This window comes from Cystoisospora suis, assembly GCF_002600585.1.
Source record: "Cystoisospora suis strain Wien I chromosome Unknown contig_2530, whole genome shotgun sequence".
NCBI lineage: Eukaryota > Apicomplexa > Conoidasida > Eucoccidiorida > Sarcocystidae > Cystoisospora > Cystoisospora suis.
Genome location: NW_027155329.1, coordinates 1 through 17,628, shown reverse-complemented (window position 1 = coordinate 17,628; position 17,628 = coordinate 1). Strand labels below are relative to the sequence as shown.

Sequence of the window (17,628 nt, the reverse complement as noted above, 5' to 3'; positions counted from 1 at the left end):
CAGTGTGCGAGCAAAACTGTACGCCTAAGGGAAGGGATCACATTCTACAGACGTTGCTACGGTGATCCGCTGTGTAGACACTGCCGCGCTCACTTGTGCGAGGTCCTTAGAGTGAGTTTTCAGGAAGCGTGGTAGACGGCAGCTCGCTGGATCGACACTCGGGGAGATCTCAAGCTGCGGGGCGCACACACAGCCCCCTGTGTTGTGGGGCTGCAGCATGTTATCCCATCACGTCGATACGTCAATCTCGACTCCGATGCGCATGCCTTCGATGTCAGAGCTTTGCAGGTGACGTCAGACAGAGTGAGAGTGCCCCAGCACACCTTGATGAGCTTCTGCACGCCTGTACTTAGGTGCATGCTTTTAAAGGGCCTGTATGTCCTGCCTGGAAGTGCTCCTTTTCTCCACCTCCGACCTGCACACCACAGTCGCCAAGAGAGCGGCATGGTGGATCATCAGCAGCTGCTGGCGCTCGGCTGTCAGGGATTACTGACGATAGCAGCAATGTCTTTTTGTTCGTCCCGTCTGACACTCTGGCAAGAACAGATAGTGTCCGCCCTGAGTCGTCGGGCGCAACGTAGATAGCCTCGACCTTTACAATCCTCGGGAGTCGCGAGTTATATGCAAACTGGAGTTGCCCTGTCTTCCGAAGTATTCACTGTCGCTGGACGGATCATGATTGACGGGTGGGCTACCTAGGTCACTTACAGCAGGGAGATGGATGCCTTCAGCTGCCACCGCCTCCCTTCGTACTCTCGGTGCGACACACCTGCTACCTGTGACGATTCAGCCCCCCCGGACGAGAATCCTGAAGACTGGACTCCGGATCCGGCCGAGCGCGCCGCACAGCTCAAGAGCGTCATCGACAAAATCAGCCGTGACAGCTACAGAAGCATTGAATGTTTGAAAACCACTCTTGCGGCGGTGGACAGACGAATAACCGCTACTACGTTGCCACACGCGTGTCACGGTGACGAGCAGGCGCGCTCAGTCCCATCCGGTAACCAACGTCGATTCTTCTACAATCGAGCCAGCATTGATTCTGTCGTCTCATGCCGGAACGCTTTCACAGTCGACGCGGACCTTCCCATAGAGACGAAAAAGCTGCAACCCGACGAAGCAAGCATCTCATCACAAAGCACAATAACACGTCCGCAAGGAAGGAAAGAAAGAAGCCGGAAACATGGACGGGTACGGGGACACCAAAGAAGAGAAGGGTACGACACGCCACAAGCAACCGCACAAGGGGCCACTGTGCCTGCACAGCTCGACGGGGTGTTCAAGGGTCTTAAGTCTCTGAAGCTGGAGAGTGAGAGACTTCATGCCAGTCTACAACAGGCTCAGGACCTGGCCCACAAACTCTCGCAAGGATCTTCATCGCACAGTGTGTCTTTGCCTGCCAGCAAGGAGTGTCAAGTCGAGTATGCAAGGCGGGTCTACGCCAAGCTGACTGAAAAGTTGGAGTCGTCACTGCGGCTAGCATCCCGTCTTCAAACGCGGATAAACATCCTAGGGCAAAAAAGCCGTCAGAAGCTGTCTGATATCTACAGCGACATACATATCCGACAGCAGTTCGGGCTCCCCCCGTGGCCAGTTAGAGTCAACAAGCCCTCGCCGACTCTCCTTCGAGCGCAGGGTGGCTCTTGCACGTCAAGCTGGCAAGCGGACGAAAGGAGACCCAATGTCCGCTCCGACTCAACCGTTCACAGTCAGTCAGCTTACTCGTGTGGTCTCGGTCCGACAGCCGGTGATCCAGGTTGGCACCCGTCGCTCCGTTGTCCAGCTTCACAGAGCGAAAACAGGAAAGACAGTTTATTGCAGTCGCTGCTTGCTACTGACCCGGCACCTCCGAAACACCGATATGGTCTTCATGAGCCACTTCAAGAATGCAGGCCACCGGATGCACCGGGAGGGTATAGTAGGCTTGAGTCACTTTTCGGTCCCAGCTCGGATGCGGATTGCTCATCGGGCGGTTTCGCCCGTAGAGCCCCGGTGCAGCATGAAAGTCATATGCGCGTTCACAATACTGGCAGACCTCTGACATCACAATCTACATGGTTGTGTTGTTCGCCAGTCGGTTCTTCGCGGCGAGTGAACGACGGAAGTCAGGTAGTTTCTCAGCGGGCTCCTCACCGGTCACAAAGCACGCATTTTCCATGTTCCCCAAGCAGAGGAGACAGTGGCCCTGGTTCCTCGGACGGAGCCAACTTGTATGCCGGCGAGACGAAAAGTCCGAGCAGGTGCTGTTTGATGAAGTTTGCCAGCTGTCAGCACGGTCCACAGGATCGACCGTTTACGCCAACAAGTGCAATGTTATCTGCTGTCCGTCCTTCTCCTGAAATTGAACGACCAACTGGTGCAACAGGCACGGGACTGTCATCCCACATGTAGAGTCCTCTTTGACCCGCAAATGTCGAGTTCTTACTTGGGCTAAACCGCCCACTGGCTTGTTCCTTTCTGCATGTCTCGGTTCTCTAAAGCGCTTGAACAAAACCTCCTGCACTTCAAAGGATACTGCTTTCTGTAACGGCAGGTCTACTGACAAATACTGACCACGATCCAAAGCAGAGTTCCCTCGCAACAGCTCCCACTGTTGGCGTGTGTTTCGCACGCTCAAACTGTCGGTCCCCGACGCATATGTTTGCGTACAGCTGCAATGGCCGTCCCAGACACCACGTAAAGAGGTAACAGGCATGTTCAAGGATGGTCAAAGCTCACTAGTGCTAGTGATTGTCAGGAACGCGGAGGGTACATTCCCATAGAGAACAGCGAACTCTCTAAATGCCCGTGTGACAGCGCAATCACAGGGTTGGGTGGCTGTGCAACGATCCTTCCAACAGCAGTTTTTGACAGCCTTCCGGTGCACCAACGCGGCGCAGGAGCGAACTAGTAACGATGAGCGGTCTAACACTCCTGTCGTGTGCCAGCTCTGCGTAACCGAATTAGAAATTAAGTCAGCCTCGTTCTACACGCTGTCAGTGAGGCACATGCAAGGTATCTCCATAGGGCCGATTTTTTGAGAGCCATGTCAGAGAGATAATGACGTCGACGTGAGCGTGGTCGATGATTGCGAGCACTCACGGCCCGTGCAGAGAGCCTTGCTTGGGGGCCGAGAGAAGGCGCCACCAGGTGGGATGTTAACGTCTCTGTTGAAGGAATTGAACCAAAAGTTCTTGAAAGACGTTCATCACAGATAGGAACGTGTCTTTCAACCCACTCGAATCGAGCGACTGCCGGACGAAAATTCATCCATCACCGACAAACAGGTAAAAGGAAAGGAGGTATTTCAAGAAAAATCAAACGTGAGATGGCTGGGGATCTTATAACGATAAGAACAACAGCGACAGTTACCGCCAACACTACGTCTTCAGATTACTGAATCACACACCGCTGCTGACTAGCTGCTTCACCCGTTGTCGAAGAAGGGTATTGAGGCTTAATTACATATCGACAGATTGCTTGGACCTGCAAGGAGACGCATCGAAGCAGGAAACAGTAGCCCTTAGGGAAATTGCCCGGCCAGAAAACATGACGGTGAAGTCCTTTAGATTTTAACCATCTTTTCCGATGAAGCACACGTTATAGAAAGTGGCTCGGGCTTCACCAATATCCTCCTTTCGTAGTTCCTCTACATTCTTATTCGCCTGGAACCCACCCTTCAACCCAAGCGACGATACTTCCGTAACACAATTCGGACTGCCTTTCCTCGCAAGAAAAGAGTATCTATTGTACCCTTTGTGTAGTTCCTTCACGAGAAGGCAGCTGCAGTCATTTCTCGAGGCTAGCGGAACTCTATGAACCTCTCAGGAAGAATCTGTAAAGCGGACTGGACACTTCAAGACTGTTCTTTTGCATGCCGTCCATCCTTAGATATGTGAGAGCACCAGAAACCCGACGCCTCATGCACCAGCTCACTTACCCGGCCGTAAAGTGAACCCACGAATGCTGGACAAGATGGAGAGGTGACAATCCGAGTGAAGAAAGCTGCACGTAAAACGGACAAGTAGCACAACAGATTTCCAAGAGAACACGGAGACACGTGAAACAAGAAGAAAAGACTGTTTCACATCGTACTGATCCTGAGCACGTATTTGTGAACAGCAAGATCCATCATCACAGTCACCCGAGCAACACCACTACATCCGTGTTCATTGGAGAGCATTGTTCCTATCAGTTGTCACGCGTGAGTGAGGGAGGGAGGTCAGGCTTATCGTTCACGCAGTGCCAAAGCAGGTTCTCCTCATGAGATACAGAAGGTGACAGCATCAGGTACCCACAGAAAGGAGTAGAAAAAGAAATGCCTACTTACTCACACAGGGTTGAAACTCCAGCTCTTGCCACCGTCGGGAAAACGTCTTGTACAAATCTACGTGTGTACACACGTTTACAAACATACATATATATATATACATTTAGACAGGTGTACACGTATACTTGACTCCCAGGAGTCGTATGATGTTGGTAATGTCTTAGCGTCCGACGATGGTAACAAGAACTGTGTATTTCTCAACGGATGGCGGTAATCCTCTCAGTCTCTTGCTTTCCTAGGTCTCTCTCTTCAGAACGAGAGAGAAGAACAAACATCGCTTGTCTTTCTTCTCTACTGTCTCTTAGTTGGTTACCATCAATACGACGGCATGTGGTATGTGTAAAGCCGCATGTGGCGTGCCTGAAGATCAGGGCAGCACAAGAGAAATCAGAATCCTGTAAATGACTTCTTGCTCCTACAATACCCATCACCCAAAGATAGACAACGAGCTAGCTATAGAAACCAAGCAACGGACTTCCGTGACTTCTGGATCTGCAGCTATCCATACCAAGAGAGCCCGACCACATGTATATACATGTTCTGATTCTGGCCGCGAAGAGTTCTCCTGAAAGGCGACCGGTAAAGAACCTCCCGAGTAAAATTCCACAGTTAGCTAGACAGGTGTTCTCTATGGCGTCCACATGATCGACCTCCGCCTTCCTCATATCAGAAAGTGGGGAAAAGGAACGGGCAAGTCTTTCGGTGATCTGGGCCTACCTAACTTCTTTCTTTGTGTTCAATGAACAGGATGTATTATCTGGGATACCTTTTTCATAAAGATATAGGAACTCGGGTGCAGGTAGTTACGGAAGCTCTAGTGGGTGTCTTGCATATTAAGAATGCCTAACAGGATACAAACGGAACCTCAAGGAGTGTCCCGCGCCACCATCTTTCCTCGAGAGCTTTCATGGTGCGTCATCTCGACTACTGCATGCGCCCCTCACGCTCACAGCTTGCAGCAACGTCGGCAACTCTAAGAAATCATGGAATGATACACACACACTGCTCAGCCTAGCACCTTTCTATGGTGAAGCCCCAGCCATGGAACCAAAGCGAAAAGAAGAAGTAAGGAAAGAGATATACACAGACATAGCTTCGATTTCTCAACGGGTGTAACTGCCGACTGAAGACAACGAAACTGAACAAATACACAGACAAACCCTGTCGAGTTGTTCTTCTCGCTCATCATAGTGAATTTCGATTTATCTTTTAGATATTCAGAAATCATTTATGGCACTGTGATTAAATTGATAGAAAATCCCTCTCATTTGGAAACCATCAGAAAGGCCACATATACCATCTAGGTAGTTAATCTTCTCTTTCTCTATATCACCCTCATGGATTGTAGGCAGTGCTCAGCATTCCTCGGGAGTGTGAAGATGAACCTAGATAGTGTGGCGTGATCGTAGAGAGTACCAGGAGGAGTCTAATTTCTTGTAGGTTGGGAAATTGGTCCGGGTGCGATTCCGCGAAGAAAGAGGCGGTAGGTATTCAGCGATCTTACCGTAGTCGAAGGAGGTGTATGTACATGAGCGCCGGGAATACGCTATTGGACAAGGAAAGATCCAAAGTGACGATGCGCGAGACGATAAACAGCAACCCGAGGAAAACTTCAACGTCAGCTCGATACTGTAACAGCCTCATTCTCTACACGTGGAAAGAACAAGAAACGCACATAAAGGAGGAGCATAGCTAGCCATGAGATAAGAGACATCAGTCTCTTAAGAAAGTCACATGAGTCTCTTCTTGTGTTTCTCACCACGTGCACATCGACACGTGCGAAGGATGTATATGCGATGAGGGCGTCTCACAGTGCTGCTGATTAGTGTCTACTCTACCGTCATGCATTATTGAAAGACAGACAGGAACCAATACACTTTCATGAACAACAAAGAGATCTCCCTTTCTCACCTGTCTTGCAACGAAAACAGTTGGAAAATACACAGATGACGGACGAAAACCGACCCACATCTCCTTACAAGACAAAATGCCTTCCTAGCAAAGCGGGTTCGCGAGTAAGTGACCGATTGCCCGTTGTTCTTTTACTTTCTCTTCAGTTCTCTAAGCACTTCTGAAGCCGAATGTCTGGTGTTAGGAGTTCTTGTGTTTTCTGATGCATATTCATACTCCCGCCTGGGTTGAAATTGGTCGCTATCTTGCTACCTGACTGCGTTTGTTCGTCTGACTTCTGGCAGCACCGGCTTGCGTATCTGACTATTTGTCTCTGTCTAGCTGTTTGATAGTACAGCTATTTCGCCGTGTCCGGCTATCTAGCTGTGGTTGACCAGCCGGATGTGCCCAGGTATCTGTGCGCTTGGCTACGTGGAGACGCTCGATATCAGGCTGTCCGGTGCCGTTCTCTCCGGCTGCCACGTGGACTCTGGGTAGCCGGCTGCACCTGGCTATTTAGCTGTAGGCTTATTTGCCTGGGTCTGATTACTCCCCTGGGTCTGGCCAGCCAGTGTTATATACCTAGCGAGCAACATCTCGCTATATCCGTGCCTGGCTACTCGACAGTGTCTGCTTACCCATGCCTTTCTATCTGGGTAGCTACGCGTGTCTGGCTATCTGTTTTTGTCCGACTGTGTAACTGCTCCCGGCTAGCTGACGGTGTCTTTATGCGTGGCTATCTCACGACTTGACTGTTTATCTGGGTAGTCAATGGAGGCCGGGTTAAGCTAATCATATATAAGAAAAGAACAGACGATTCCTAATGTCTTCCTAAGTTCCCCCTCGACCAGAAGTTGAGTGTATGTGGACAGTCGCCTCGGTGTTGTAACAGTCTATCTAGGTACCCCGACCTACCTGCCCATGCCTATATAACTCTCTCTATCGTACATATCTCCATACCGTATACAACTGTGTGGAGGTTATCAGTACATCACCGCGCTGACTGAAATGTGCCACTACACATCATAGAAAAGTTTTCTCCTCTCTGCAATTTCCTCCCTCTTTCCCTCTCCCCCGTCTGAGTCGTCCTGGCCACCACCTGCACTCGAGTACGTACACCTCTTTCTACATACACACATGTATACATCCTTCCTTGACTTTTTCCCAGCTTACGTTAGATTGTATCTTTGAGACGCCTGTGTGAATGAAGCGATTGCTGCAGGCATGAAGACACGCACAACCGCCGAGAAACGTCTTATTCTAGAGAAGCTAAGGGTCTTTTTTCTTCATGAAATTTCCCTCACGTTGCAGCTGCAGGGTCAAACCCGACCTTTGCCTGCGACGTTGCCCTGGCAGTCTCTTCTGTAAAAGGACAAAGCCACCCGACACTATCTCTCTCTCCCTCTTTCACAGTTGTACATTTTCCTTCCTATCGTCTTCACTAGCTGCATGTCTCTCTGTGCGTGGCCCCTGAACCTCATTATCTGACGACTGCGAACTCCAACACAAGCAGCACGCGCGCAGTCTGCCCCGAAAGTGGTAAATAACATAGATGTACACCCGGAGACAGAGCAAGAAAGAGCGATAGCGTCAGGTGGTTTCCTTCTTAGCCCTGTCTCTGATCCCGTCACCCACAATAGCACTAAGAAGACTAGTTTCCAAATGGTGTCGTTCCTTTGTGCCAAGGGAAAGAGACTATTTGCGGATGCTATCGGAAACAATTGGAAGAGAAAGAGAAACCAGCGAAGAAGGCTTTTTTCTCTCATTCTCTTCTTATCAACACAGCGGCGTATCAACGGACGACTGTGTATATCACACTCGAGAAAGAAGAGATGAGACCAGCCAAGGGTTACCGGACAACAGAGTGACGGAAAGACATCAATTCCCCATGTATAGACACCTAGCTAGCTAGACAGGAGAATACTTGGATAGACAGAGAGATGGCCAGTAGATAGGTCGACAAATAAGGAAGCGAGTCGAAGAGAAAAAGCTTAACGAGAGAAGGCAAGATAGGTACACAGAGAGAAACACCTCCAGAAGACATCCAGGAGACGTCCTTAAAAAGAGGCAGAAAGGAAGAGAAGAATAAAAAGGAAAAGGAAGAATGTGACGGAAATCTTACTTTTTGATGAGAGCTGGAATGCCATTACTTGTGGGGTCTTGTAGAAGAGATGCCCAGATAAGTATAGAAGATAGAGATGGAGACAAGTAGAGAGCAAATGATGGAGGTAGTGCTATAGTAAAGAGAAGGTAAGACAACGCATGCACGGAGTCTAAGTAGGCTGCCCGCTGTATGTACGGTCCAAGAGTCAAAGCAAGAGCTTGAAGGGATAGAGGAGAAGGAATCGGGGGGTAACCTAAGGTCATGAAGAGGTGAAGAAGAAAAGAAGCAGCTAAGAGCCAAAGCCCTAACAGAGACAACGACTGAAAAATGTCAAAAGAGACACAGACAAAGACACACGGAAAGAGAGGAAGTACACAGACCCCTATATATATGTATAGACATACATACATCCATAAACATATCTATACAGCTGTATGTATATATATACATATGTACATACACACCTACGTGGCTGGTTATCTATACAGCTGTCTCTCTCTCTCTCTATATGTATACGTGTGTAGGTGACTATCAGGAAAAAGCAACCTCGGAGTCATCGAGAGAGACTGTATCTTTTTCTCCTCTATAAGGTGTCAAACTCTGGAGACTTTTTCTCCCCGACAACAGCAGCAAGAACTGACATACTCCACCGAGGCGAGGCAGGAAGAGAAATAGAATCACCGGCTCTTCTCTTGCAGAAAACAGAACCTCCCTCACTCGATGCCCACCTATCAGGAGACCTCCCTGTCTATCTTTCTCCCCTTGCACAATGGGCCCCATCTACACAGGAACACTCATCATATGTAGCTGTATACATATACCACATATGTATATATATAGATAGAGAGAGAGTAGGCACGTGTCACCTGTCTATCTCTCTACCTTTGATCTGTCTATTTATGTCTCTGTCTTGTAATCTACTATCTTTCTATCTACCGACTATCTAGGTCAGTTTGTGCTAGGGAAGTCCTATTGGCTTACGCTGTTTTGCGTCGAGTCGAGTCGAGTGTATAGACCGGTGAGTGTGAAGCACAAGCCACAGAATAAGCCGCTGAGACAGAGAAGGGGGAAAACTTTATGACGTAGAAAAGATGCACGGACCGTGCCTGGGACGTTAGAACTCCCTTGATAAGACGACGAAGAGTAGGGACAAGAGCTCCCAGCTCCTCCTGTAGGAGATGAACCTGACGATCTCCATGGGGAAGAAGATGTAGATGCTGACGGGGGAGAAGACGGCTTTTCTCCTAGGGCTTCAGCCAGAGCTTGGGAATTAGGATCGAAGTCTCGATTCTGAAAAGAGAAAGAAAAGAAAAAAAGAAAGAAAGATACAACAGATATCAGACATGCCCCCTTCCGTGTTTCGGAGGAAGAAGTAATCGGTCGGGAAAGACCACGGATGCATATCTACACCGTTGAGACGAAGTGGGAGATTCCTTCTTTTCATTGGTGTACATACACCTCAGACACGTTGAGGGGAATGAAAGAAGACAACTTCTCACATGTGGCGACTCATCAAGACCATCGATACAGACCATTGACATCCTTCGAGTATCGTTTATGAAGCAGAAGAATACAGAAAACAAGAGAAGAGAGAGAAATTCAACAGAAGAAACGACAGGAAGAGGAAAAGAAGCATGAGAGGAAGAAGTCCGAAAGACATGCGACTAAAGCAAGAGAAGGTGGAGAAGAAAGACATGAGAAAGAAGAAGTCCAAGAAGGTAGATAGATAGACCGATCAAACATAGATGGACTAGAGATAGATAGATAGATAGAGAGAGATAGATAGACAGACCTCATGTGCTTTGAAGAATTTCTTTTTCCATTTGAGAACTTTATCAGCAGGAGGCGTAGGATAGAGACTGTCGAAATACTCAAGCCATTTCTTACTCTGGCCCCAGTCATAAGCAAGAAAAGCTTTATCTGCTTCGCTTAACTCCACCATTGTGTTATAGGTCTACTCAGGCATCTAACTCCTAAGAGTGGAAAGGATAAGAGGACTAGATAAGCTTCGGAGAGAAAAGAAGAACACCAACAGATGTCTGCTGAAGTATTCTCGAGACAGAGGGAGAAATGGGATTGGGAGCAAAAGCGAGTGTCTTTCTGTCTCGATGCTGAACTACTCGACGGACAGAAAGAAAGAGATCTAGAATGATCGAATAGCTAGTTCTCGGGAGAGGATAGCGCGAGATCGGGAAGGGGAGATGGAGCGCAAGGAAATGAAAGGTCGTTCTCCCCGGTCTCTTGTGTGGAACTCGGTTTGCTCTTTGAGATCCGTTGTTCTCTTTCAAGAGAAAAGAGAGAAGGAAGTTCGATGCTTAAGGTGGGGAATCTTCAAGGCAGAGGAAAGAGGGGAATCGGTTTTCTGAGATCTTTCGGACAGGCACACATATGGGAGAGACTTGGTGGGTGCGGTGTACGCACACCTCCTCGACTCATAGAGATACTACGGAGAAAAAGAAAGAGGAGATCTAGGAAAGGAGACGAGGAGGAGTTGAAAAGAAACTGCTGGTCTCTTGGAAAGAAGAAAAGGGAGAGATTCCTGTGACGGAGGAGAAAAGACAAGTCGTTAGCAGATAAAAAAGCGACAACGGCTTGGTAGATAGAGGAGACAGAAAAGGGACAGCACTGCGACTAAAGATGACTAGGTGTTTTAGCTAGAAAGAAGCAAAGACGATGGAGAGGCCAGCTAGAGAAGAAAGGGAAGGCTTGAGAGGGTAGATGAGAAATGACAAGGGTTCGGGAGTGTCTCTCAAAGGGTCCCTTGGCATGTCTTCAAGAAGAAAAAGAAAGGAGATAGCAGAGAAAGAGACAGAAAGGGAGAGAGAAAGAAGAGATCAAAGCAAAGGTATTTCACGTGGCTTTTAGAAGATGAAGAAAGAGAGAAAGCCCGCCGTGATCGACTATACACTTGAAATAGAAGAAAGATACCGGGAAGGATTCAAAGAACACAAGATGTTCCTTACTAAGAGAGAGAGAGAAAAGTGTGTGAAGACCCTGAGAAAGGAAGACAGGAAGAAGAGGCGTGTCCTCCGATCAAAGACCAAAGAGCTTCAAGAGAAGATGAAGGAAAATAGCAAAGAAAGAATAAAAGAAGAAAAAGCGTCTTTGCCTCAGAAAGGAAGAGTGGACGGAGGGTTGAGGGAAAAGGAGGTGTATGTACGCTGGATGATCGATGACGACGTTCGTATCTCTGTTTTCACACATACCAGACATCTGTATCTCAAGACAGGGCCTGCGTTTGTGCCGTAGGAAAGACACCATCTTTCTTTCTTTCTTCTTGATTCTTCCTCTTGACGATGCTTGACTCCATCTCTCTTCCCTTCATCTATTCCTTCACTTTCCCTTTCCTCCTTTTCATACCTTCTCTCATCTTCTTGCTGACGAAATATCTGTCGTGTTGCTTGTCACCTATCTATAGAAAGTCTTGCGACTATTCCTTCGTAAGGCGGGACTCATCACGGGAGATTCTCTTTCTCTTCCTCGGCGGGAAGTGGAAAATGGTATCACACATGGCTCAGATGTCTGTACACCGCAACGTATGGAGGCACATCCGATCTCAACTATAGCCAGTTAAAAAGTACAAGCATTATCTTCCGTGTGGAAGTAAGAAGACGAAGAAGACCTTTAGAGTCAGTAACTGGATAGTTGCTTGGTTCGAACCGTCTGTCCAAATGGATCGGCGCTAGATGATAGAACGAAATCTCTCTCAGAATGATGGAGAAAGGAAAGAGAACCGTACGCTCTACGATTCGTGGGTCCATTTCTACTCTTCTCTTACCTGTTTTCCTAGCTGAACTCTCCTGTGTAGTCAGAGATTTTCTCCATCGAAGAATCTGCCGCACCCTCTTTTGATCAGGACGCCTCCCCCCCGTGGTGGTGACCCAAGGCGAGAGATAAGGCTTCACTTCTCTTCTGGCCGTCTTATCTTTCTGTCTCCCTGTTCTACCCTTTACGATGGCTAGTTACATCTAGCAAATCCCGCAGAACTGAGATATACGCGTGTCCGATACGAATGATAGATAGATCAAGAAAGAACAAGTGAAAAAGAGACCCAACTAAGGGAGCCTCGGTATTGATGATCTTAGAGATGAACTGTCTTTCTGATAGGAGACTCAAGGTGTATGTACACCCCATCAAAGAGAAGCTATGTAGAAAGTGNNCACTTTCTACATAGCTTCTCTTTTCTAGCGGTTGCGAGTTATCTTGTTTCCTCTCTTTTTCTTCATTTCTTTTTCGATCTGCTCTCCCCTCCCCGGCACACGAGGACCTAGTAGAAGAAAGACAGAAAAGAAGAAAAAGAGAGAGAGAGAGTCGGAAAAGAGAAACATCGAGAGACAGAACGAATCTACACCGTCCTCTTACACCTTCTCTGGGAGGCTTTCCACTGTCTATCAGGCGTCTATGCTTAGATACCGGTCTCTCCTTAGAGGGAGTCTGTGCACCTAGTGCTAGCTCTATTGTTATACTCATGACCATTCTATTGTCTGCATATCTCTCAAACTGTCAACTCTTCTGTCGCTTTGAATGGCCTTTCTCGACTGGAGGTAAAACACGTCTCTTCTACCTTTCTCTCTCTTCGTTTCCTGGGCGAGTGATAGCCGGGTCCCAAGTGGCTTCCTTGATTCGTTCTTTGTAGAAAGAAGAAAGTATTCTCTCTTCCGGGAAGGATGGAAAAGACTAGATAGATAGATAGATATGTTAAAGAGAGATAGACTGGAGAGAGATAGTAAGGAAGAAGATACAGACAGCTCCCCTTTCAGGTCAAGAAAAAGTATGCGTCTCTTTTTCTCTCATTCGAGCTGTACATACACCTCATCTGCTGCTAACACGGAGAGGAGTCAGCGAAAGAGAATTCCGTTCTTGCCATCCAGTTCCGCGCCTATTTCTCCCTTTTCTGATTCGCTCTTCGCTTTCCCCATCTTCTTTCAAGAGAATGTAACAGAAGAAAAAACATGTTTTAATTCGTTTCTAATTCAAGTTCATTACAAGGCACTTCCCAAAAGAAAAAGGGAGGAACAGACGCAGGCAGCGAAACAAAACAGATGAGAAAGAAGGAAAAGAGAAAGAAAGGAGTCTTTGAGAAACTGTTCGATCAGATGCACCTACCTAGCTATTTAAAACACATGGATAGACACTCTACCCCTGTGTTGACGAAACCCCATGAAGCTTCTATCTCACTGCATGCATACATGTACGAATATACACGTGTGAAGAGAAACAGTGTATATACATGTAAATAAACGTATACATGCACAGAGTGTATATTCAGAGAGAAAGAATATATATGTATAAAGAGTATATATGTACAGAGGGAGAGAAATAGTATATATATCTACATGTATATATGAAGAAGGAAACGCGTGTATGGAAGACGGAGAGATGTATGGAAAAGATAAAAGACAGGAATTGAGAGGGGTGTTTGATGAAGAAAAGAATCTCCTGAGAAGAAAGGCAGGATAGAAGATAAAGAAGACGAGAGAGGCAGTAGACAGAAAAAGCTTTTTCTCGCTTTCTCTATGATAGAGTGCCCCGGAGAAGTTGGATGGAGTGTACATACAGCTGAAAATCAAGACCATCAACTCTTCGACACATACGTGCCTTCAATAAGATCATGGAGTTATCACTGTCTTTCTCTTTTTCCTTCTTTTCGTTAGTATGATCTAAGCCCGGAGAGAAAGAGCCATTCACCCCATCTCCACGCAAGCGAGAAGAAATCTCACTCTTCTTTTCTTCTTGCTCTTCTTCTCTTTCTTCTTGTTCGAGTTGACCGATCAAATCTCTTTCTTCTTGAGGAAGAAGGGCAAGAGAAATACATGACACTTCTCCTATAACTTGAAGTAACGGGACGCCGTTGGTCTCTCTCCTTCCTTTCCCCTGTGGTTCAGGTGTACATACACCTAAACCTGTAAAGATAGAAGGAGGGAGCCACCTGAAGAAATCCATCAATCGATCGATCAACCGCAAAAAGCGTGAAGTTTTGTTATTTCAAAGAGAGTCTAAAGAGAAGGAAAGCCATCCCTCAAGGCAGAAGACCTGCTTATCAAAAAGCTCTCATGCATCCCTACTAGCTAAGTGACTCTTTCGATTCGTTTCCTATGAAGAGAAGGGAAGATAGTGCCTGAAGGGAAAGGAAGACTCTCTCCTAAGCCCAAGTATCAAGGCCAAGAAAGAAAGAAGCTATATCTGGTACTCTTCTTCCTCTTATCATAATCTGACATCTCTCTCAAGAAGACTGCTTATCGAAGATCGAGAGAGTCCTACTCCGAGTGAACTGAGAATAAACCACGCGAGACCTTGAGCTTTTCAGATGAGTAAAGCAATCATCCTTATCCAATGATCTTGTCTCCTTCCTTCTTTTCTTCTTTCCCTCTTTGGTCTTGTTTCTCTTTTTTTGTGAACGTTGACTTCCTGTCTTTCTATCTTCGTCTCCTCCTCTCAAGTAGCCACCATACTGAGGTGTACATACAGACAGACAGGTGCATGGGCCCAACTGCATCGATCGACTCAAGAGACACATTGATAAATACACTCAACAAAGAGATATGCGCACGGATTACAGATAGACCGATAGATAAATAGATGAATAGAAATAGATAGATCAAGAGATAGATACAATAAAGGTAGATAGACAGATAGATTAAAGATAGATAGATAGATAGCTAGATAGATAGATAGAGCGCCCTTAAACGTCCGATCTGGAGAATACATGAACTTCAACGCATCTGCAATAAGTAACTGAATCGATTCCAGTCGCTCTCCCCTTCACGATTTACATAGATGAAGATCAACTGTATAGCGGATTGGCAAGCCATCCCTCTTCTCGCGTCATCTCCCGCCTCCACGCAGACAGAGTCGGGTTGAGTTCATAGCGTCGTAAGTCATAACAGAGACATCGCAAAAAAGAAAGGACAACTTACTCTATATCAACGAGGATCTTTCTAGGACAAGATTGCACTTGTTTGCCCGGAGAAAACCTCCGATCGAGAAGGCCACGGAGAAGAATGCAGTTCGATATAGGGAGAAAACAGATAGGAGACCCAATGACTCGGACTGTCCGTGAAGAGGGTGAGGAGGGACAACGAGGAGGAGAAGAAGAAGGACGAAGAGATTCAAAAGAAGAAGAAGAAGACGAAGAAAGAGCGCTACGGTTTCTCGGTGTCTTGGCTGTGACAAGTTCTTCAAGGAGCACGGGAAATCCAGGAGGAAACATGTTGAAAGTAAGAGACGAGAAGACAAAGAAGAAGAAGGCTGGAAAGAATGGAGAAGAAAGAAGGAGAGGAGGAAGAAGAGTTGAAGACGTAGAAGAAGAAGAGGCGGACAAGAAAGAAGATACCGGCAAGCGAACCGGGGCTTTGCCTGAGGAGTTCGATCAAGCGGGAGAAGGGAGAGAAGATGAGGGTTCCCCAGAGAGAGACTAAGAGAGCAAGAACCCCAAGGAACAGGGCTTTGGAGAGAAGAAAAAGACGACAGAGGAAAGAAAAAGAACAGAGAGTGAAAGAAGAAACAGAACGCTCTTGTATCAAACCAAGACTGCATGCAGGAAGAGAAGAAAAGAAACTTGTTCATACCTCGTGCAATTACTCTTGCTTCTTCGATTCTTCTTCCCTTGTCTTGAGAGTCCAAGACACCCCTCGGAGAGTTCAAATGAATGAAGAAGAAACAGATCAAAGCTCTCTCCTTTTCTTTCAGAAAGGTTTCGCTTCTTCTGAGGTAGTCAAAAATTTCTCTCGCCGATATCTCTTCTTTCTGTCCTCCTCTCTGTCTTTCTTTTCCTCCTTTTCTTCCCTGATCGGAGAAGGTTCTCGTTGTTGTTCTGTTGTCTCGGAGAACTTCATAATGATCCACATTAGCTCTTGAGAGATTTCCTTCTTTCTTCTCGTTCCTCTTGCCTCTCTCTCTCCCTTCATCGACTCGAAAAGGGATTCTTCCAGAAAAAGAAAGAAGAAGAAAAAGAAGAAGTAGATATTCTTCCGTCAGTCGCGACACTCCATTATTTCAAGAAGATTCCTTCGGACTCCTCTTCTCTATCTTCTTCCTCTGGACCAAGTTGCATCTACCCTTCACTACCAAGAGCTTTTCTCTCTGCTTGTTTCGCTAACTCGAACGATCCTTTCTTCACTAAAAAGAAGATGACAGGAGGACACAGAGACGTGTCCTAGACAATCTACGCATATACATCTCTCTACGTCTGCATGTATGCATATACAATATATACATACATATGTACATATATATACATATACAGTCATACATACCCACCATCCTTGGCTATTTCTGCCTTCCCCCTCTTCTTCAAGACAAGGAGACTCACCCCTCTGACTCTCCCTTCGTTCTCTCTCTCTTTCTTTCTCTCTCCCTCATTTCTCCTTTCTTTCTTTCTTTCATCGATTCTATTTATCTCTCTCTGTCTCTGTCTGTCTGTATGAGATGTTTTGAGCGATGAGGTTGATAGCTCTTCTTATCGCTCGGTGCTCGTCTTCTTCTTCTTCTAGCAGAGAGGAACCGCCAGTCTTCCTTTGCTCCGAATTCCAACTAGGAGGGTCAGTTCGCCACATCTCTCTAAGCCAACTGTTCTTTCTTTCTTTCTGTTCTTCTTTTCTCTCTATCATCGTCATCTTCTTCTCTTTTCTCGCGTCTTCTTTCTCTGTCTTTTTTGTCTATTCGTGGCAGACAGAAAGAAAGAGAAAGAATGGAGATGAGGTGTTCTAGTGGTCTTAGAGAGAGAGAGAGAGGGGAGGAAGTGGGAAGGACGGTCCTTCATATGGACTCTCCTTTATATACCATAAGAGAAAAAGAAGAAGGAAAACAGAAAGAAGAAGGAGAAGAAAGACCTATCACCTTACAGCGTGCTTATTCTTCTTCTCTTGATCCGAAGTGGATAGATGATCTATCTTTGTAGGTTTCTTCAGAGAGATAAAGACAGAACAAGACAGAGAGAGAGATAGAGATAGAGTCGTGTCCGTTAGAGAGTCCTTCTTAAACTTTGTCTATGTCTCACATGTAGAGAAGTCGCTCACTATGGAGGAGATAGATCTTGAGATTCATCTGTGTACGTTTAGCAGTCTACATGTTATTTAGAGGTCTTGATTCATCAATTCCTTCTCTCCTCTTGTCTCTTCTTTTCTTCTTCTTCATCTACGTTTCTGGGTCTTACCGCTTTCTCTCTTCTTATCTTTCTTACAAGAATGTGTATGTGGTGTATGTGGGTAGGTATCCTTTCTATCAACGGCATGCAGTTAAGGAGGCATGCAAATTCCTAGTTCGAACGGCTCTCCCAAGGGTAAAAAGAACAATACCTTCTTCTTCTCTTTTCCTTTCTCCTTCT

The 17,628-nt window shown here is 46.6% G+C and overlaps 3 protein-coding genes across 3 annotated transcripts; 1 reads left to right on the top strand and 2 right to left on the bottom strand.

The window, feature by feature from the left end:
* Positions 1-717: 717 nt before the first annotated feature.
* Positions 718-2,391, top strand: CSUI_005237 (uncharacterized protein; the record flags this gene model as incomplete). Its single annotated transcript, XM_068065415.1, has 1 exon — positions 718-2,391. The coding sequence occupies one exon, from the start codon at positions 718-720 to the stop codon at positions 2,389-2,391; it is 1,674 nt and encodes a 557-aa protein (XP_067922609.1).
* Positions 2,392-3,149: 758 nt separating this feature from the next.
* On the bottom strand, positions 3,150-12,140 carry CSUI_005236 (family upf0121 protein). The gene is made up of 9 exons (XM_068065414.1): positions 12,082-12,140; positions 10,096-11,825; positions 9,285-9,593; positions 8,322-8,623; positions 7,373-7,415; positions 5,814-5,956; positions 4,623-4,669; positions 3,920-3,984; positions 3,150-3,465 (listed from the first exon to the last, which is right to left on the bottom strand). Exons 2-9 carry the CDS (start codon positions 10,243-10,245, stop codon positions 3,373-3,375), a joined length of 1,152 nt encoding a protein of 383 aa, XP_067922608.1. The 5' UTR covers positions 10,246-11,825; positions 12,082-12,140; the 3' UTR covers positions 3,150-3,372.
* Positions 12,141-13,700: 1,560 nt separating this feature from the next.
* Positions 13,701-15,821, bottom strand: CSUI_005235 (uncharacterized protein). The gene is made up of 2 exons (XM_068065413.1): positions 15,221-15,821; positions 13,701-14,232 (listed from the first exon to the last, which is right to left on the bottom strand). Exons 1-2 carry the CDS (start codon positions 15,511-15,513, stop codon positions 13,818-13,820), a joined length of 708 nt encoding a protein of 235 aa, XP_067922607.1. The 5' UTR covers positions 15,514-15,821; the 3' UTR covers positions 13,701-13,817.
* Between the last annotated feature and the right edge of the window lie 1,807 nt (positions 15,822-17,628).

Excerpts from the sequence above, each read along its gene's own strand:
- CSUI_005236 (XM_068065414.1), bottom strand. The coding sequence starts at position 10,245 with ATGGTGGAGTTAAGCGAAGCAGATAAAGCTTTTCTTGCTTATGACTGG. Across the intron at positions 9,594-10,095 it reads AATTCTTCAAAGCACATGAG|AATCGAGACTTCGATCCTAA; the intron begins GTCTGTCTATCT and ends TTCTCTTTTCAG. Across the intron at positions 5,957-7,372 it reads TCTCAAAGATACAATCTAAC|AGAATGAGGCTGTTACAGTA; the intron begins GTAAGCTGGGAA and ends TTCCACGTGTAG.
- CSUI_005235 (XM_068065413.1), bottom strand. The coding sequence starts at position 15,513 with ATGTTTCCTCCTGGATTTCCCGTGCTCCTTGAAGAACTTGTCACAGCC. Across the intron at positions 14,233-15,220 it reads AAGATCCTCGTTGATATAGA|GTGGCTCCCTCCTTCTATCT; the intron begins GTAAGTTGTCCT and ends GGATTTCTTCAG.